Source organism: Leuciscus leuciscus (genome assembly GCF_965113295.1).
Source record: "Leuciscus leuciscus genome assembly, chromosome: 23".
NCBI lineage: Eukaryota > Metazoa > Chordata > Actinopteri > Cypriniformes > Leuciscidae > Leuciscus > Leuciscus leuciscus.
In genome coordinates this window covers 9676244-9697399 of record NC_138747.1, presented here as the reverse complement: position 1 = coordinate 9697399, position 21156 = coordinate 9676244, and the positions used below count along the sequence as shown (strand labels likewise).

The following is a 21156-nucleotide window of genomic DNA, read 5'->3' as shown; positions in this document are numbered from 1 at the left end:
ACTGTTATGGGGATATTTTGGGGATATTTAATTTAATTTAATTTTATGAATCAATAAATTCCTCTTGAAACAAACTTTGTTGTATTATTTTAATTTAATACTGTGAAGCTGCTTTGATACAATCTGTATTGTGAAAAGCACTATACAAATAAACTTGACTTGACTTGACTTATGGTTTTACGATTTAAATAATGTTTCTGCAATTGTTACAGTCTTTCGTTAAATTGGTTTTTAACTTACGTGAACCTGGCCCCACACATATAGACAGACAGAAAAGATCAATAAACTGATGTCCTTTCATGGACAAAATATCATTCTCTTTTATTTATTTATTTTATTATTGGTGTAGCTGACAGTTGCACATATCAAAAGCAGTGATGTGATGTGCTATACAGTGCTTATGGACATGTTTTTAAGGGAGTTTCCAGATGCAACCCTGACCACAGTCTTGCTAAATGAGTTAACTCGTTCATTCAACACCCCACGGGGGGGCAGTAAAGTTAAGATACAATCATATACTGCCCTCTATGAAAAGAATGACATTTTATACTTTTTGTAGGAAAAATGAGAACATTGTGCAAAAGGGGGTCCCAGATGAGACGAGTTCAAAATAGGAGTGTAAACAAAGGAAAAACAATCAATTAAATTATTCTTTGTAGGATTATGAAGATCCTGGCCTGGTAACTCAATCATATTTACTATTCATAGATCCTTACAATCTGAAAGCATTTATAGGCATTTACTTGAATTTAGGCCATATGTTGTCATAAGATAGGACACTATCATATGACCAATCAGAACTAATTTAACAGTCTTACTATTTTTGTTTTTTAAGTAATAAAATGATAATAATATTTTAAGCATTAAATTAGTATTAAGAAGTACTAATAATGAACCTGAGAGGTTGTCAAGAAAGCAATGCCCTTAAAGTGATGGAGAAATCAACGAAACTTCGCAAATACAATCTTTTAAATAAATCTGCTGTAAATAATGCAGACACTGAGAGAGATTAGAAGCTATAACATTAATCAAACCGACACCGAACAAGGGACAGAGCGCTCCCACATCACAAGACAAAAGCAGCGGTTTCATCTTGTTAGGGAAATTCACATGCACTTCAGTGGACCATGCTGGCTCATATGCTTTGTAAACAAAACAAGAAAAAAAAGTATATTCATCTGAAAGTTCAACAAACGTTGCCTCTTACATTCCACCATAAAGTGTAAAAGGCAGAAATCCAACATTTTAATTTCATTTTTCCCTTTTGATCCTTAAAGGGCACTTCATGACATTGTTTTTAAAGGAATAGTTCACCTACAAATGAAAATTCTGTCATTCACCCTCGTGTTCCAAACCTGCATGTCTTTCTGTCATTATGTACTCGCCCTCATGTCGTTCCAAACCGATGAGACTTCATCATTGATTTAGTCATCAAAAGGTTTCTGTCCCTCTGTCCAAAAAACGAAAACTTAAAAGATCCAAAAAGGCGTTGTAAAACGAATCCATATAAATCAAAACATTTATTCAAAGTCTTGTGAAGACATACGATCGCTTTAGATGATGAACAGATTTAATTTAGGCTTTTGTTTACATCTAAACAATGATCTTCACATACTGAACATATTATAAAAACAGAAGCTTGTGCATGCATCAAATGCTTCACACACTCACGAGAACCAATGAGATTTCTTCTAACCATATGTGATGCGCTCTCATGTGTTTAAATGTGAATAAATGGCTAAATCATTTAAAGTTATCATATCTCTTCACAAGACTTGGATTAAACCACTCGATTCAAGTAGATTCATTTTACGATGCCTTTATGACCATTTTGGATCTTCTATGTTTTGGTTACATGGACTTTCAGTAGAAGGTTCAGGTTTCATTAAAAATACATTTTTGTTTTGAAGATTAACCAATATCTTATGTGTTTGGAACACCATAAAGGTGAGTAAATGATGACAGAATTGTAATTTTTGGGTGAACTATTCCTTTAAGTTGTGCTTTGCTCACACAGCGCCGCACAAACTCTGCCCGATGTCCCCTTTGGTAACGCAGGGTGGATCGTCTCCATTGTCTTTCCCTGGTGGTTTGGTCCTTATGGAGCCCGGCTGGGGAAGAGTCCCACGTAGCAGGCAGAGAGATCCACAGCACTCCCAAAAGCCCTGTGCTGGACTGGATGAGAACAGTTGCCTGCAAGGGTGGCAGAACTGGTAAAAGAGTAACATAAAAAACACAGCTGTGGCATAACCCAACAACAGCAGTATTTCTAACACTGGAGCATCCACCCATTGGTAGAACTCAGTCCGGTGGACGTACCACATCAAAGTCAGCCCCGTGTTCTCCACAAAACGGAGGGAATAATACACTGCCACCCGCCTCCACGCCTGACCCTTATCGATCAAATCGGGGTCGTCCAATCTGAGCTGAACAGCGGACCAGCAGAACACGTTGATGCCAGCGTACAGGAAGGTCAGCATGCAGAGGACGATAGTGGTCCCCACACGCGTCAACGTCTTCTCGATGTTCTCCGGGAACGGAGAGCGGCTGCTCCAGAAGATAACCCACGGCCGAAGAAAGAACAGGACGAAGTTGACCGACACCACCGGAAGCACCCACACCTTCAACACCGAGCTGAAGAGGACCAGAACGGTCACGCGCGTGGCGATCTCGAACCCTCGCCACAGGAACACGCACAGGTACGCCAACGGACGCACGGACACTTCGTAATCATCATAGCGTATCTTTATGGCGAGAATATTGCAGCGTAGGGCTCCATATACAATTGAGAGAAGGGAAATGACCATCAATGTACCTGGTAGGGAGAAAAAAAAAAGAAAAAAGAAATAAATCACAAAATTCAGTAAAAACATAATTTGTGGTTAAAACTAGCAATTGAACAAAGATCTTGTGTTAGATATGTGGATATGGAATAAACCACTCTACTATGTAGGGAGGTAAAATAAAATAAAATAAAATATTTGAAAAATTAATATAATAATAAATGAAGCATAAATAAATAAATAAAACAAAATAATAAATAATAAAATAAAATAACTCAAAGAAATGTAAAAAAAATAAAATAATACACTATAAATATATAAATAAATATTAAACTAAACACAGGAATAAATAAATATAAAAACAAATAAAATAATAAAATAAAATTCATAACTCAAAGAAAAGAAAAAATGATAATAGACTATAAATATTAAACTAAACACATATGGTTATAAATAAATATAAAAATAAATGAATGCATAAATAAATATAAAAATAAAGTTAAAAATAAATACAGAAAATAATAAATTCAGGACTAAATTTAATTTAAAAATAATTGTGTTTGTTTTATCAAGTCATTTATTCTCATATTATTATATTTATTCATTTATCCTTAATCACCGCCTCCATAACTGCGGTGCACAATATGTTGCCACTTGGTTACATAATTTACTATGCTGTTAAGTAATAAAAGAATAACAAAAGCAGAAACCCTGAAGGCCTAAAGCCACCAGCAGTGCAAACATATGGCCTCTTTCAGCCTTCCATCTGATCTAAAGTCAGTCACCGTTTCATTACTCTATGCCTCATGGGTAATGGGGTCAGACTGATTCACTGTCCATTATGGTCTTCCATCTGCAATACTGCTTTCAAGGACAGACTGCAAGGCTGCCAACACATTCCTCATGCAGTACGGATGACAAAATACCTGCGAGGCAGAGTCGGGACTATACATCTTAATATTCAGTGTACAGTGACACAGCTGCCAACAATTTACAGTGGGGTCCAACAGTCCAAAATAGACTTTTGCTTGCTTAAGTAATAAAACACACATTTGACATTTTCATTAATTACATTATTCTCATATTAGGTAGTTAATCATGATAACTTTCAGTTTACTTCCAGGGAAATGGGGGAGGGATTTTTATGCAAATTCATAAAACGTTCTGTTTAGTTCCAGGTTTACAAAAAATAACAATAAACATAAACAATAAAAAAGATATTGGCTGTGGTGTTCTGTAGCGTAGTATATTGGCAGTATACTTCGTTTATTATAGTTTTTATTTGAAATCATTTCTATTTATTTCAGCTTTTAATTATCAAATAATACAAGTAATACATTAATCAAAATAAACTTTCTGAATATAAAATATAAAAGATTTTTAATGTACTGTAGTGTCAGACACAATATACATTGGCAGTGTATGAGTTGTTTATTGGTTATTTTCAGGGATTTCCAATTTCCTTTGTTGTGAAGTGCTTCGGGGGATTTCATTAAATTAATTTATCTGTTGTCCAGTTTAGAAATTATTTCTGTCTGTTGAGGCCCTGTCTGAAAACACGCTATCTATTTTAGCTGATATTCTCAGAAACAAAGTGTGCGTCCTTGTGATAGCAAGAGGAAATAGATAAAGTACACCAGTCAAAGTCATTTCAGAGGCATTAGTTGAAACTCAAGCATGTGTGCAGAATGTATCACTGAGAGGAGCCTGTTAAATTTAGACGGGTGACGTGGGGAACAGTTCCACCTTCGATAGAGAGGACTTACAAAGATATTCTATGGAGGAAACATGCAAAAAAGAAGAAAAAAACTTACAGAATATGCAACAAAGACTGTGTACAGACCATACTTGTTGGGCGGAAACATGACATGCCTCATTGACATAAAAACCAATTGTTCTCCCTGACATTTAACACTTTACAGATGTGGTGGAGAATGACAAAACTCATTAACAGTGAAACTCATAAGCTTGCAGTGCTCCACTTTGCTGTACTTCACAAGGCCAGATAACAGAACGAAAACAAAGCAGGAATAAGAAAAGTCTTAGTCATGCTCTAGAAACCCTTAAGATGACTTAAGAAGTCTCATTCTGGAACTGTATTTATCCAACATTTTGTTTTTTAAATCGGCATGAAATGGTAGTTGCGATCGTCTTCTTTTTTTCTATTGTGACATATAGCCTTTCCGAGTGAAGCGGCTTCTCAAACTAGAAAAAAAATGTAGGGTGGGACTTGATTTTGTCCATCAGGAATTGATTGGGTGTGGTTTGCTATTGCTGTGATCTCGTGTGATTGACATGTTGTCATGCCGTCATGCCAGTAAACACATCATCAGAGAAGAGAAGAGACGTTGCTGGAAGTTATTTTGATTAAAGAATACGAGGGCACATGAATAAAAAATAAAAAAATCATGTGCACGGATAATTCATTTATTACAAATAGACTTGCTGCAGAAGTCTGTGTCACTGGTGTTAAACGTTTTTTGGCCATACACCGATTACATTACAGCCCCACTGTTCTTTGCTTTTATAGAGAAATAAAAACCATTTAGTTCAGTTGGACAATGGACGCTACAATTATAACCTGAAAGCTCCTGAAAGGTTGAGTCGCAGCACAGTGCAGCAGAATTCAGTGACAAAAATCTCATCTTGTAAAATGTGCAGTCAGTACTGCTGCTGCCTATACACAAGAGTGCTCGTGATCGCGAATGTGTGTGTTCTCACTTCTCACCTCTGCCGATAGACACCCCTTTCTGCAGCACACAGATGTAGAGCTGCAGCGTGAGCTGGGGTGCAGAGCCCAGGAAGGCCTGTATGACCGAGGTCCTGGCGAAAGCGGCTCTGTGCGTGACTAACTTCCCCTCCGCCTGGCCCACTTCTTGCTCCACCTCTTCGGTCTGCCCGTCCCGGGGAATCTGCCTCTTACGGGTGATGGTGACATACGGCTCCTCCACCTTTCCAGCACTGCCATAGATACAAAAGGCATCCAGGCACCTAATGGAATCAAATGAAACCGTTCTATAGCCTTTCAAATGATAAGGTATAGAAAATAAATTATATTTCATAAAATCAAAATAGTTATATACCTTTTTAAATTACAGTTGAAATAAACAACATGTAATGCCTTTGTTTAATAAAATAAAATAAAATAAATAGTTCTACAACTTTTTAAATTATAGTTGAAATAAACAACATATAATGCCTTTGGTTAAAAAAAAATAAAAAAAATAATAATAATAATAAAAATAATTAAAAAAAAAAAACTTTTGCCTTTGGTTATTTTAATTTTTTAAATAAAATAAATATATAAAATAACATTGTTCTATACCTTTTAAATTATAGCTGAAAGAAACAGCATATATTGCCTTTGGTTCTTTTTATTATTAAAATAAAATTAACAAAACAAAAGCAAAATTGACCAGAAACCTGATCAGCACTGGTTTACCATAATGTTTAGTAGTGTTATTTAATTAAGCATAGCAACCCAGAAAAGCAACCATTTTTATATTAAGGGGTCGCTGGGTTTGCTGGAATGTCCTATAATTGTTGGATCCTACTTATATCCATCTGCCGTGTCACAGTAGACCGTGTCAGTGCTCAGAGAATTGCACTCAATCCAATGAAAGCTCACCAGTTTAGTTGTAGCTTACCCGAGGACAGCTATTCTAAGGCCTCAGTGGACTATCTGTCCATCTCTTTCATTTAAAATGCAGAGACTATGTCTCACAGGACAGGTAGTAGGTGCCAATCCTTGAGTGAGCATTTCCTATCCCAAACCTTGACAACAACCTTGCCATCTTACAGTAATAGGTTGTCGGCAACCTTGGTGATAATGTGATGGATGAGAGCTTGTTAAGAGAAGGCCAAGAGAGATTTAACAGGCCATTCACACAAACTCAAGGAAATAAACAACTGAATGAAACATTAATGACACAGGGCTGAAACTGTGCTGAGCTTAATATGAATCGTTGCTAAACTGTACTATTAGAGAAATAGAGGAAATATATCAATGATTCAATTATGCACATGGTCAATGCAACAACACACAGACTGATAGAGATGGGGTTTTACTGTGAGGCCTGGACTGGAATGGAAGCTGTCAATAACACCAATAACTACTAATAGATAATCTAAGGACACAAATTCTCCATAAGTGGCATGGTACAGTTTGGAAACATTTCAATTTTTTTATGTTTTTGAAAGAAGTCTCTTATGCTCATCAAGCCTGCATTTATTTAATCAAAAATAAAGAAAGAAAATGTAATATGATTACATTTTCCATAATATTCTTAAAAATATAATTTATTTCTGTGATGCAAAGCTGAATTTTCTGCGTCATTACTCCAGACTTCAGTGTCATATGATCCTTCAGAAATCATTCTTATATGTTGATTTATTATCAATGGTGGAAACAGTTGTGCTGCTTAATTTTTTTTTTTTTTTTTTGGAGCCTGTGATACTTTTTTTTCAGGATTCATTGACCAATAAAAAGTTAAAAAGAACAGCATTTATTAAAAATAGAAATTATGATTAATTATAGGAATATTAGTAATTGGTTCACAAAAAAATAACCTAACCTAAAATAAAATAAAATAAAATAAAATAAAATAAAATAAAATAAAATAAAATAAAATAAAATAACAGGAATTTTATGATAACGTTACAAGAGGGTTGTTGTTGTTGTTGTTAGGGTGTTATTCGCTTACTGTCATGAATTCACTTGCTAAATTCCATAAATAAAATAAAAAAATCATGATGACATCATCATCTATTTATGATGTGCCTCTTATTTTACAGTGCTATTACCATTACTTTGTATAGAATAATAATGAATGAAACTGCATTTCTGTAGAATTATCAGCATTAAATTCTATTTGCAATAAACACCTGCAATGCAATGGCCTTGAGAAAAAAATCAGATAACGAATTGTAAACTAACCCTGCAGTCCTTATACTTTAAAAATAGATATATATACATATATGCTATCCAAATATACATTACATTTATTTGTCTAATAGAATGTTAACACCTTAAACATTTATTCAAAATCACCTTTTCAAAAATGAGAAGGTACAGATTTTATGGAAACCCGGGGACATGAATCCTTGAACCATGAAACCTTTGACATGAATGCGCAACATGGACTATAAATTAAACGACAAATATTCAATATATGTATGAATAGGTAAAGCACAGGTTCATTTTGCGCGTGAGAAAAAAAGGGGGGTGAGGGGAAACACCTTTGTTATGTGTAGACGCTCACAATGGACATCGTTTGCATATTTATCCAGTATTTGGATGGGTAGCCTATAATTCCCTCCACAGAGCCTGCGAGGCTTGTAGCGTTAAAGAAACGCATCCTTGGACATTAGCAAAATGAGAGTCGCCACTTACCTTATTATTGGTCCTAATTGTAATATATGAAGCAGCAGTACTAGAGGTCTGTCTCTGCTCAGGTCTCTGTGAATAAAGATAAGTGTGAGCTGCACCAGCACGGATGGCACAAGCGTGAAGAGGAGCGTGAAACACTGCCAAATCTGATCACCAGCGGAGCGGTAAGTGCTGCTCAGATACAGAGCCGCCGTGGTCTCGGCCGTAAACAAAGAGACCGACACAAGGACAGAGCTGGGTAGTCTCATCCTCACTCAGCCATGTTTCTTTTCTGCTCTCTGATCTCACGAGCCAGCATTTTGAAGTTCCAGTGGACGCATCAACCACCAGCTGCAGATTCACAGCTGATCACCGCGGCGAATAGATCTGTTACTATTACAAATCTAACCGGTAGAGGGCGCAGTGAGCTCAATATTTACTGCTGTCAGTGTCAGCAGCGTGTTCATGCTACATGAACATGCTACGTTCTACTACAGTCAGTGATCACCATCGGCATTTATCTGACATCCTGGGTTGAGCACATTTAGTGCCATATTATAATGCTAAAATACCTACAAGTAAATATTTCAATCCAGAGTTAGGTTTCCATAGGATGGATTATTGCTGGGATGGATTAATGCCAATTTATGCCACATAAGAAAAAAAGTCACGTTCTGAATTCAGATCCGCATACTATAGCCTACTACTCGTATCCTTCTACTTTTACCATCTTTCTTTCTGTGGCAAAAATAGTAAGAGCAGTGCTATGCGGTTCCAAATGTAGCAATGCTTTTGTAAATCATAATTATCAAATAAAAAGTGGAAATTACTAAGTCTATTACATACTATATTAGGCTACATAATTATGATATGAAAAGTCAAAATTATTATTTAAAAAGTCATAATTATGACATAACAGTCGAAATCAGCCGCGGCTCGTCTGTATGGGTAGGTAGGCCTATACCAAAATATACCAAATATACCAAAATATTAATCCAAACATAGACCTCTATACACTGAAATAATAATAAATTATAAATGTGTTCAGAATTTTCTAGACTGTTTTAAGACGTAAAGTGAGCAGGATATATTAAAATGTAGCGCATGGATTCGGCAGGCATGTACTGTAGCCTATATGATAGTAAGCGGGCCATCTCGGAGCCCTCCCTAGCTCTACAGCGCCCCAAAGCATTTCCAATGTAAATCTGTGGAGGAAAATGGAACTGCAGCGCGCTCTCAGATTTCTAACCGTACGTGTCTGCATCAGGTCCGTAACTATAACAGTCTGTTCTTCCTATGTGGACTAGCGTATCAAATTAATAAAAGTATAAACCCTTTAGTTTAAACGTGCTCATGTGAATAGCCTTTAGATACAGTAGTTATATTGTGTTTGTTTTATGTTTTTTTTTTTTTTTTTTTCTCACTGGAATTCCTACAGTACATAACTTGCAGCATTCTAAAACAACATTCGGACGCAATAAATACATTAAGATGCGTTTGTCGCGTGGACTAAAGTATGTCAATCATCATTAGAACGCCACCCTCAGGCTGAATAACGCAAGGACATGAGAATTCTGCCAAAAGTGTGTCTGATGTGTTCAGTGCTCTCTGATCAGAATATGCTTACAAAATGTTTATCATAAACTAGCTCTAAGACCCAGAATCTGCCCTACCTAAATTTACTGGCAGGAATTTCTACTGGTCAAAACTATACTGAAGCGAAATGTTGACAAAGGTTATAGACATTAAAAAGTAAAAATTACTTTAAAAGTCTATTTTGAATGTATCATTTCAGAATTTCAAATTTCTTACTGTTAAAAAAAGTAATTAAAATATAAGATAAGTCCTAAGAAATAAGCAATGACTGGTAAACCAGCAAGAGTGTAAAATAGATTCTCTCCATGTTGGTGCCGGTGTTGGTGCCGGTGTCCGTGCTGGTAACCGGTGGACAGTAACCTGTGTCCTTATCCGTGCCGGTGTCCTTGCCGGTGACCGTAGCGGTGTCCGTGCCGGTGTGTCCATGTTGGTGCCGGTGTTTGTGTCCGTGCCGGTGTGTCCATGTTGGTGCCAGTGTCCGTGAAGGTGTCTGTGCCAGTGTCCATGCCGGTGTCCTTTTCCGTGCCGGTGTTCTTATCCGTGCCGGTGTCCGTGTCGGTGTCCGTGCCGGTGTCCTTATCCGTGCCGGTGTCCGTGCCGTTGTGTCCATGTTGGTGCCGGTGTCCATGTCTGTGTCGGTGTCCTTATCCATGCCAGTGTTCGTTCCGGTGTCCGTGCCGTTGTCCATGTCCGTGCCGGTGTCCTTATCCATGCCAGTGTTCGTTACGGTGTCCGTGCCGGTGTTCGTGCTGGTGTCCTTATCCGTGCCGGTGTCCATGCCTGTGTTCGTGCCAGTGTTCGTTCCAGTGTCCATGCCGGTGTTCATGCTGGTGTCCTTATCCGTGCCAGTGTCCTTATCCATGCCGGGGTCCGTGTCGGTGTCCGTGCCGGTGTCCTTATCCGTAACGGTGTCCGTACCATTGTGTCCATGTCCGTGCCGGTGTCCTTATCCATGCCAGTGTTCGTTCCGGTGTCCGTGTCGGTGTCCGTGCCGGTGTCCTTATCCGTGCCGGTGTTCTTATCCGTGCCGGTGTCCGTGTCGGTGTCCGTGCCGGTGTCCTTATCCGTGCTGGTGTCCGTGCCGTTGTGTCCATGTTGGTGCCGGTGTCCATGTCCGTGTCGGTGTCCTTATCCATGCCAGTGTTCGTTCCGGTGTCCGTGCCGTTGTCCATGTCCGTGCCGGTGTCCTTATCCATGCCAGTGTTCGTTCCGGTGTCCGTGCCGGTGTTCGTGCTGGTGTCCTTATCCGTGCCGGTGTCCATGCCTGTGTTCGTGCCAGTGTTCGTTCCAGTGTCCGTGCCGGTGTTCATGCTGGTGTCCTTATCCATGCCAGTGTCCTTATCCATGCCGGGGTCCGTGTCGGTGTCCGTGCCGGTGTCCTTATCCGTAACGGTGTCCGTACCATTGTGTCCATGTCCGTGCCGGTGTCCTTATCCATGCCAGTGTTCGTTCCGGTGTCCGTGCCGGTGTTCATGCCGGTGTCCTTATCCGTGCCGGTGTCTGTGTCGGTGTCCGTGCTGGTGTCCTTATCCGTGCCGGTGTCCGTGCCGGTGTCTGTGCCGTTGTGTCCATGTCCGTGCCGGTGTCCTTATCCATGCCAGTGTTCGTTCCGGTGTCCGAGCCAGTGTCCATGCCGTTGTGTCCATATTGGTGCCGGTGTCCATGTCCGTGCCGGTGTCCTTATCCAAGCCAGTGTTCGTTACGGTGTCCGTGCCGGTGTTCGTGCTGGTGTCCTTATCCGTGCCGGTGTCCGTGCCAGTGTCTGTGCCGTTGTGTCCATGTTGGTGCCGGTGTCCATGTCCGTGCCGGTGTCCGTATCCGTGTCGGTAACCGGTGGACAGTAACCTGTGTCCTTATCCGTGCCGGTGTCCATGCCAGTAACCGGTGGACAGTAACCTGTGTCCTTATCCGTGCCGGTGTCCATGCCAGTAACCGGTGGACGGTAACCTGTGTCCTTATCCATGCCGGTGTCCATGCTGGTGACCGTGCCGGTGTCTGTGCCGGTGTTCTTGTACATGCTGGTGTCCGTGCCAGTGTCTGTGCCGGTGTTCTTGTACGTGCCGGTGTCCGTGCCGGTGTCCATGTATGTGCCAGTGTTCGTGTACGTGCCGGTGTTTGTGCCGGTGTTCATGCCGGTGTCCAAAGCGGCATTACGTCACGTAAGTACCGACTCAGAGGAAGACCACGAGTGCCATTTAGGACAGGGCGGAAGTGTGCCATCTGGGACAGAGTAACAAGTGTGCAGCCATCTTTAGAATATCGTCTTTGAACTTCCATTTTTGCAGTAGCTCGGTAAATTTCTATGGAATCTCTGCCAAAGAGTTATTAGCTGGTGAAGTGGATTTAGGCCTACTTATTGTAGAGTTAACAAAAGTTATCATGAGCACTGAAATGTTAGAAGCGGATGTCATAACAAATGTCAGTGGACCGGGAAGATTTAAATCTTACCTTCATGCTGTGGAAATACAAACCGCACAACAAAGCACAAAAATACAGAGCACAACGAGCTCAGAGCTGAAAAGGGGCGGGGCTACAGAAGGTCTATAACTGCAGAGAAAAAGTTAACATGCTGGGTGGTCGGGTTGAACGTTAATTTAAAGAAAACCATAGGATAATAATTAAATAATAATTTCATATTAAAGGATTGTGGCCTATCCAGTCCAGATATGGTAGAGCTAATAGTTTATGGGACTTTATAATTACACATTTTTCATTTGAATTTAGAACGGATTTTTTGTATTATTAATAGCACTGCTGTGCATATCAACATTACTCATGCATTAGCTGTAATGAATAGCAAACACCAATAGAGGGCGCTTTAGACCCTGATTAAAGCACTGCAGGATAAAACAGTGCTCTCAGATTAATCATAAGTAGCATACATAGCAGTCAACGGACAACCCCCTACAGTACAAACTATACATGCTTATCCCTTGGACCATGACTTGCCCAATTAGAGCTGTCCCCTCCAGCAGGGCCCAGTGCTTTGTGTTCTAAGACCCCAGGGTCAGGATCTAATCAACCTCCTCCCAATCTTCAGGTGCAGACTCATGATGACTCACCTCTATCTACAATATTTTCATTATTTGTGTTTGCGTATTTGTACCAATTTGATTGTTAAAAAAACAAATTGTTTCTATCAGGTTTTGTAGTAGAGCACTTCTTTGTATACAGGAAGCACTTATTTTCCTGAAAATAACATTTCTGAATTATATGCTTGACTTCTTGAAGTCTTAAGTGCAACTAAAAAGCACTTTTTGCAAGTCACCCTGAATAAGAGTTCATTAGATCAAATTAATTAGTTCAAATTAAATTAAAGCCAAATGCCGTATATGTTGGCAAAGTAATGAAAATGTATAACAAGTCAATCCATTCCATTTTTTTCTTTTTTCCAGAGTTTTCTTTTTTTATATATAACCTTGAACACGACATACTTTTTCTCATGGCAAGCAATTTCTCATAATTACGACTTTATATTTCACATTGTGACTATGGCTGCATTCGAAATCGCATACTCTCTTGAGTAGGTACTTATTTTGAATAAGTAATTACTTCATGACTGCTACCCACTAAGCAAAATGATGTCCAAAACACGTCTTTTCAACGTCTTTGTCACAAAAGTCGGACGTTGAAAATATGTCCACTGAGGAGCCGGAATTAACGTTTTTATGACGTCTTTTTTTGACGTGTTCTGCGCGTCCGATATCTAGACGTTCATCGAACCTTCGTACAAGGTTAAAACTAGTTCAGATGTGGCCATTGTGGACATATTTCAGCATCATTTATGGTCTCATTTAGACATAATTACTTTGACTATTGCTGTCAGATGATCTTAGTGAGAATTAACAGAGGTTTAGATGTTGATATTTGTTTAATTTGAAGTGTCACCATTGTGGTGATCAGTGTTTGCTTTAGTTGGGCTCTTGGTCCCCGTTAGTTTTATTTGACTGCTTTAACTGTGTGTTTGTAAAACACAATTGTTGTGGCAGAGAAAGCCAATAATAAGTAGGATCAGCTGTTTTCAGCTTATTGATGATCATGAAATCATCACAAAACAAGCATCTAATGTTGTCAGATGCTTTGGCATTCATAACCACCAACCTTGTGGGACTGCATTATTGGTGCCTAAAGCATTAAAATGATCACTTATTTGAAGGTGTATAAAAAGCATGTGCACATGATGTTTTGAGCAAGTGTATCACGTAGTCACACACAGACATCAAGATTTTGGATATGAATCACAACAACGGTGACAATCAAAACCATAAAGCTTGGGAATTAAGGATGAGTTTTGTACTATGAAAGCCATCATGCATTGCAGCATGAAGCTTTTTTTTTTTATTATTGTCACCATTGTTGTGAATCATATGTCTCTGTGTCACTATATGATACATTTGCTCAAAACATCTTGTGCACATGCTTTTTATACACCTTCAAATAAGTGATCATCTTAATGCTTTTGGCACCAATAATGCAGTCCCACAAGGTTGGTGGTTATGAACGCCAAATATAAACACAAAACTTTAAACACAATATTAGATGCCCATTTTGTGATGATTATGTCATCATCATCATTGAGCTGATAACACCTTATACTTTTTCTAGGCTTTCTCTGCCTAAACAATTGTGTTACACAAACACACTCTTACAGCAGCCAAAGAAAAGTTAAAGTAAAAAGAAAGGGGACCAAGAGCCCAACTAAAGCAAACACTGATCACCACAATGGTGACACTTCAAATTAAACAAATATCAACATCTAAACCTCTGTTAATTCTCACTAAGATCATCTGACAGCAATAGTCAAAGTAATTATGTCTAAATGAGACCATAAATGATGTTGAAATATGTCCACAATGGCCACATCTGAACTAGTTTTAACCTTGTATGAAGGTTTGATGAACGTCTAGATATCGGACGTGCAGAACACGTCAAAAAAAGACGTCATAAAAACTTTCATTCTGGCTCCTCAGTGGACATATTTTCAACGTCCGACTTTTGTGACAAAGACGTTGAAAAGACGTGTTTTGGACATCATTTTGCTTAGTGGGTAAGAACGTATGTTCTATATATATGTGTGTAGTAATGTAATCTGGACATACCACATCTGCCATGTTGTCTTAACCACGTAAGTTGTGTTGTGGTGCTATATAGTTGGGAAGAATGCGATTTAAGATGCAGCCTCAATCTCAAAATTGCTTCATTTCCTGCAATTGCGACTTTACATCTCAAAATGTGATTGCACTTTACATGACATTAAACATTTTTTTTCCTCTGAGGCTGAAACAGACTTTCATACCTTCTTACGTGATGTGCCCTGAATTTTTTTTAAAGGCACTGATTACATGCAGGTGAAAGTTTTACAGTAGGCCCTACATTCAGTCTCATTCATTATTATATTCAGTAAGTGCCTTTTCTGCCTGATCCACTAGGCTGGGGAAATTCAATTCGGAAAATCCTAAAACCAGTGAGTGGTAAGAATAAGAGCGATGTTTACAGCTCACAGTGTGTGCCCATTTAATACTTGAGATAGATTCCCATAGTCTTATCGATTTATCAAGCTCTGTTTGTGTGTGTTTTGTGAGCTAATCTATAAAATGCAACGTAATAGGATCCCATTTCTGTGTAATTTGACAGTTTTTCAGGAACTGATTTCTGCAATGATTACGGACCCCCATTCCACTCCGCTCTGCTATTCCTCCAGGCACTCCAAACGGGATTAGTATTGGCGCTGACTCAAGAGAATGTAAGATAAATTGGATATGATCTCATAGACCCTCAAACATAAACACACAGCTTCATAAGCGAGAGAGGAAGCAAGCGAAAGGTTAGAGAGGTGGAAGAATGACAGATAGCTAGATTTTCAGTCAAAAGCCAGACACATACAATATAAAACAATCAGAAATGTCATTTTAAAATCAAGATAATATAATAATAGCCCAATTTCCACTTCTACCTGTTTCTGTGTGTTTTTAACAGACCACAGAAATGGTCTGACTACTGACAACTGATGCCTCATTGACAGGGTTTCTAATTAAACAATGTAACTATCAAGCTTGAAAACCCTAGTAAAAATCTCAACTGGTTTTTGGGCCTTCTGGTGGGCTCAGGCGATGCATTATCTTGACCAGCGTGTCATAAAACCCAGCGGTAATCCAGCTCGAATTCTAAAGTTGAATTGCCACACTAAAGAGAACGAAAGGCTTAATCATTGTGTGATTTTCCACTGAGATCGGGCCCTATAAACGGAAGAGGATGGAAAGAAGGTCCTCTTCTGTAGCTGTTAGATAAATGACTGTGAATAGAGTGCTCTGCGTCATTACATTTATGTGAGTGGAAACCCCATAGAGATCAGCTGTGCCTTGTATGGGTTCATGTAATTGTCAATTGTGTCTCAATTCCTTTTTATTTTCTTATTTACTTCTTTGTAGTCAGCAAAAGGCCTGTATGTTCTGTATGATGTATGCAAAGGGAGTGTTAGAGGATAAAAATTACGCCATTTTCAACTGTTTTCACTGAAGTCATTTTCTCTGAGTTACATTTTCATTTCGTTTATGTAGGTTCATCAAAGCAAAGAAGAAATGACGCTGTGTGAATGTGTTTCATGGATTTCTATAACACCTGGAGAAAGCTTTCAAGAGTCTTCCAGAAAAGAATCAGGCAGGTACTAGTGTACAGTCATGAAATTCTTTATTTGTTATTTGCTGGGATTTTTTACTGTAAAAAATGATTTTTTGGTGAAGTAAATACTACTGAAAAAAAACCAATGTAATTTACATGAAAAAGTTAGTTCAGGCAAGAATAAAAAAAAACGAAGTAAATTCCATATCAGTACTTAATTCAAGCGAGTAGAAATGAAAGCGTAAATATCAACTCAATAAAATTAAGTAAAAATTACTCAACTTTTCTGATACTGGGGTTCCCATCATGCACTGGACCTTGAATAATTAATGAGGTTCATTTTTCACTGGTTTCCAGCTGTATTTACACTGTTTTATCATTGCTTTTGTTGTCAGGATTAGTAACTTGCCATTTTGTGACATTGAGTAAATTTTCTGCTCAAAATGACACATTCAAACGATCCATCAAATGTTACCGTCATTGTGTATTGTCTACCAAGTATTGAGGTCTTTGCATTCACATGATACTTAACATCTGACATGATGTAGTATAAATTACTTAGATAATCTAAGTAAAACACATACTATAAATGACTGGTATAATTCAATATTATTGTTAGAGTGAAATGTAATGCAAAGGAAATTTCAACTAAATCGATAATAATCAACCTTTTACTAGACAAGTTAAAATGACTTATTTTCTTTGTTACTTTCACTTAACTAGGTTAAGTAAAGATTACTTAATTCCATATTCTAAGTAAATTTTACTTTAAAGATTTCTAATTAAAGCTACTGATAAATATGTTTAGGTTTTTACTTGGCAAATCTTTGTAAATTTACTAGCATTTTCTGAGTGGAAAAAGTTGCCTAGCTTTTTTCAAGTAAATCCTACTCCAAATTTTTTTGGAGTAGAACGGAAATGGAGGCTTTTTAGAACTGCAAACACATTTATCATTGTTTCCAGGCAAAATCTGCCATGAATCACTCTCAGTTGGCACTGATAAAGAGGAAAATAAATATCGGGACAAAAGCTTATCAGTAACATTTCGGAAACAACATGCAAACGTTCTGCCATGTTACAGGCAAATTATAGCTTTAATCCATCCATCCATCCATCCATCCATCCATCCATCCATCCATCCATCCATCCATCCATCCATCCATCCATCCATCCATCCATCCATCCATCGTATAGTATGCATATAAAGTAGTTCATTTAGAAAGCTGCAATGAGCTAACATAATGAGCAGGATTGATCTATGGATAAAATATGGTTATCATTTGAATTTATATAATTAAAAGACGGCTATTCAAAAATATTACAGCCCATATTTTTTCTTTGAAATACTCACCATTTTTGCTCATAAGCTTTTTTTCACTGTTCTGCTCTGCCATCATTCATCACCCACCTCACACTGAGCCATCAATCATAGGAAAGAATGTTAATTTCCCTATAATATTAGTGCCAATTTTGATATTGCCCTCATATAATTCACAAATTTAGTCTCTACTTAATCTTTGAACGTGAGTCAGACCAAAATTAGGTACTCTGAGTAAAAAAAAAAAAAGTCCTGTTTTCGTGCGAACTAGGCATGGCAACTGCCATGTGAGGTTGTGAGGTTGCTATGGTTTCCTTCCTATGTAAGTGTTCATATGTGTGAATAAGTGAGATCAATTTATAAGGACATATGTGATCCGTTCTCAACCATCAGTGCAAAGATGGCATTTACGTGCATAGTGAAAATCTCATAGAGTTACACGAGCAGCATATAGCAGAACCCCCTCAGATCCACTAATGATTTCCAGGGATCAAGCAGACATATACAGTATCTTCTGCCATTCGACACGACTAAGAGTACATGTTCTAGATTTACTTGCAGTCCACTATTGATCAGGCTGTTAGATTAAGGAAATAAGGAGGTGTTTAGGAGGAGGTCTGTCAAAGGAGGTGCTTAACCTTCAGAAAGATTGATTATCTGAAATTGTTATGACCTTTTTTTCTTCAAATTTTGCAACCCCATCAATCTTTGGGGTAATGCCTACAGTTTTAAACCCTGATTTTTATTATTTTGTAGCAACAAACAAAGAATTAACATCAAAATTAACTAGACCTAATTCTAATTGCATATAATTTTTTTTTTTTTTTTTTTTAAAGTTGCATTTATTTTAAAATGTAATTTATTGATGGTAAAGCATCATTACTCCAGTCTTCAGTGTCACATGATCCTTCAGAAATCATTCTAATATGCTGATTTATTGTTGTTGATGCTGATAACACTTGTGCTAATATTTTTGTGGAAACTGTAGCCTAATACATTTATTGGATTCTATGATGAATAGAAGAGTTTGATCATTCAGTACAGAATAATACTGTAAAAAAAAAAAAACCTTACATGCTCCTGAACGTTTGGGAAATATTAGAAATATTGTAAAGGGAGATAAAAAAAAATCTGTGCGCTGAAATTTACTGAAGCAGAAACCTTTCGATCATGCAGCCATCATCAGGGATGTGCTCTGATAATAACACAGCACTATAATTCTGTGGTTATCTCTATAGTTGATAAGAAGCAAAGGTCTCAACCGAACCTTTTCATCGTTTTACTGAAAAGGTTACAGCAATTTGCTGCCAGCCTGATAACCTTTGACATGAATTTTCTTTGCTTGTTTTTCATGATTAGTCTTTTCTTCCTTCCAGAATGTATTACTACTTGGTATCAAGTTGTTGTTTAATTCGTAACACATGAGAAAGGTGTCCTGTGTTGCATGATATAAATATGTACTTGAAAATATCTGTCTTCTTATTTATCCATTGTACGATGAAAAGAAAACCATTTTCTTTGAGAAATGCTATTATGGATTGGATTCATAGACAGGTAATCAGAGCTGGGCTCTTTCTCTATTTGCTTATGGAACATAATAAAGAATGACATTTAATCAACATATCTGGGTTTTGGCTACGACTCAATAATTGCAGCATTTTTTCCCAAATCCTTTCTGCCTATCTGGAAGGAGTGGTGTCTCAAAGATAATGTCCTGATGTCCTATAACATTCAGCTACTGTGACATTTAGGAAAATTGCCACACTGAAGTGGAATTGTATTTCAAAGAGAAACAAAGACATTATTTTGAATAACAGGCAATTGAGAAGTTCAGAGCTGAAAAAAGAATCAATATTATATAAAAAGTCTTATCATAGCTTTTCTTTTCATCATGGTAAAAGAGTTGTATAATACACACAAAACCAGCACTTTATAACTTTATAAGTCTTACTTTAACTTACAAACTTTCATTTTGATTCCTCCAGAAGTTGCTTAAGATTTACTTTTATAATTAGAAATAAAAACTGTGTCCCTGCACATGGTGGGTCAAATTAAATTTTATAATTAATTTTTCTGCCATGGCCTATTTTCTCCATTCATGTCTTTATTTTTCTTCATTCATTTTAATTATGGATTTCTAATTCAAACCTATATCTCACATGACTCTCATTCATTACAAATCATTTGGAAAGTTAAGTTTTCTCAGTATTAATCAGTGTTAATCAATAAGGATGTGTTCATATTCACATGGTCCCTATGTGTTCATTGGTTCCTAAACAGTGAGTAGGGGACATATGTAGATATCTGTTTGACATGATGTATGTCAAAAGTATGACATGATATTGGCTACTAATTTAATTAAATTAAATTAAAATAATTTTGTTTATGCTTTTTGAGGATGAGGTCATGTCACACAATCTGTCCATGTTGGCTTCTGACAAATTTGGCTAGTTTCTACTAAAAAGTGACTGATGAGTTTGCATGTAAATACCATACAGAGTTTGATTTCGGGTGCACTGCTTTTGACATAAACACCAAAAGATATAAGCCTGTTTATTTTATCCTAACTACACATGAAGATATGGTTAGTGGCGTTGTATTATTTGCATATTTTTTTTGCTGTCTAGACCAGAACAAATCTGCACCCCTTTTTTTTTTGCTCTCAGCTGTCACTTCCTTTTTCATATCAAGCCTGAAAGCGTATTAAACATTTTTAAGAAACATATCTTGCATGTCTCAAAATACATTTTTCGTGGGTGTCAACACATCATATACTGGTCATGCTTGTAAAAACCTGACTTGCCAAATCAATTCACCTGTTGCTGACATTGTTCAGACATGATTTTTGCTTTGCTTACAGCTTCACATAGATATCACACTTATCATAATTGTTTTACTGTAATAATGGGCTCTGGGACATTGAAAGTGGTCTGCAGGATTGTGATAAACAGTGACAAATAGGCACTTCTGAATTAATTGGCACTCATAAAGATGTTGCTGTGTAAGTATCGCCATCAATAACACAGATTTCTGCATGTTACCAGTGACCTTGAACCAGCAAAGCCACACACAAATTTTTTTTTTTTTTTTTTTTTTTTTTTTTTGTGAAGTGCTCAGAAGAGGAGGGCAGGCGTAGTGGGGAACCGCATGTGGCATTTTGATTGTAAAGCATGTTTCTGACTGAAACTGAGGTGGACCATTTCACCTGCAAAATAATGGCAAGGTGTGGGAGGTCTGGGAAGTGGGGAACCTGGTAGATAGATTTTAGAAATGCCTTTTGTGTGTCATTCCCTCTCTTTGTGTAATACAAGATTATCTCACCAACACAATGAGGCTTCAGTCTGAGCCCTATTCATTCACTAAACATACTTCAGCCATTCTCCCAGCTGCATGACCTACACATATGCTATAGGTACATCTTAAGCTCTGCTTATGGCTTTGACTATGGCATTAGTTTATGGGAAGGAGATGTA

The 21156-nt window shown here is 37.8% G+C and overlaps 1 protein-coding gene across 2 annotated transcripts; it reads right to left on the bottom strand.

Moving 5' to 3' along the window:
• Positions 1-282: 282 nt before the first annotated feature.
• On the bottom strand, positions 283-8646 carry xk (X-linked Kx blood group (McLeod syndrome)). 2 transcript variants are annotated; one of them, XM_082155345.1, is made up of 4 exons: positions 8176-8646; positions 5512-5774; positions 2320-2815; positions 283-2210 (listed from the first exon to the last, which is right to left on the bottom strand). In XM_082155345.1, the coding sequence occupies exons 1-4, from the start codon at positions 8418-8420 to the stop codon at positions 2099-2101; spliced, it is 1116 nt and encodes a 371-aa protein (XP_082011471.1). In that variant the 5' UTR covers positions 8421-8646; the 3' UTR covers positions 283-2098. The 2 variants fall into 2 exon arrangements, with proteins under 2 accessions (XP_082011471.1, XP_082011470.1); XM_082155344.1 differs by having other exon boundaries at positions 283-2815; positions 8176-8644.
• Between the last annotated feature and the right edge of the window lie 12510 nt (positions 8647-21156).

What these genes read in the sequence shown, in the direction of transcription:
- xk (XM_082155344.1), bottom strand. Translation starts at nt 8,420, where the DNA reads ATGAGACTACCCAGCTCTGTCCTTGTGTCGGTCTCTTTGTTTACGGCC. An exon ending in CAATTAGGACCAATAATAAG is followed by an intron (nt 5,775 to 8,175) that starts GTAAGTGGCGAC and finishes TGATTCCATTAG; the next exon opens with GTGCCTGGATGCCTTTTGTA. An exon ending in AGGGGTGTCTATCGGCAGAG is followed by an intron (nt 2,816 to 5,511) that starts GTGAGAAGTGAG and finishes TCTCCCTACCAG; the next exon opens with GTACATTGATGGTCATTTCC.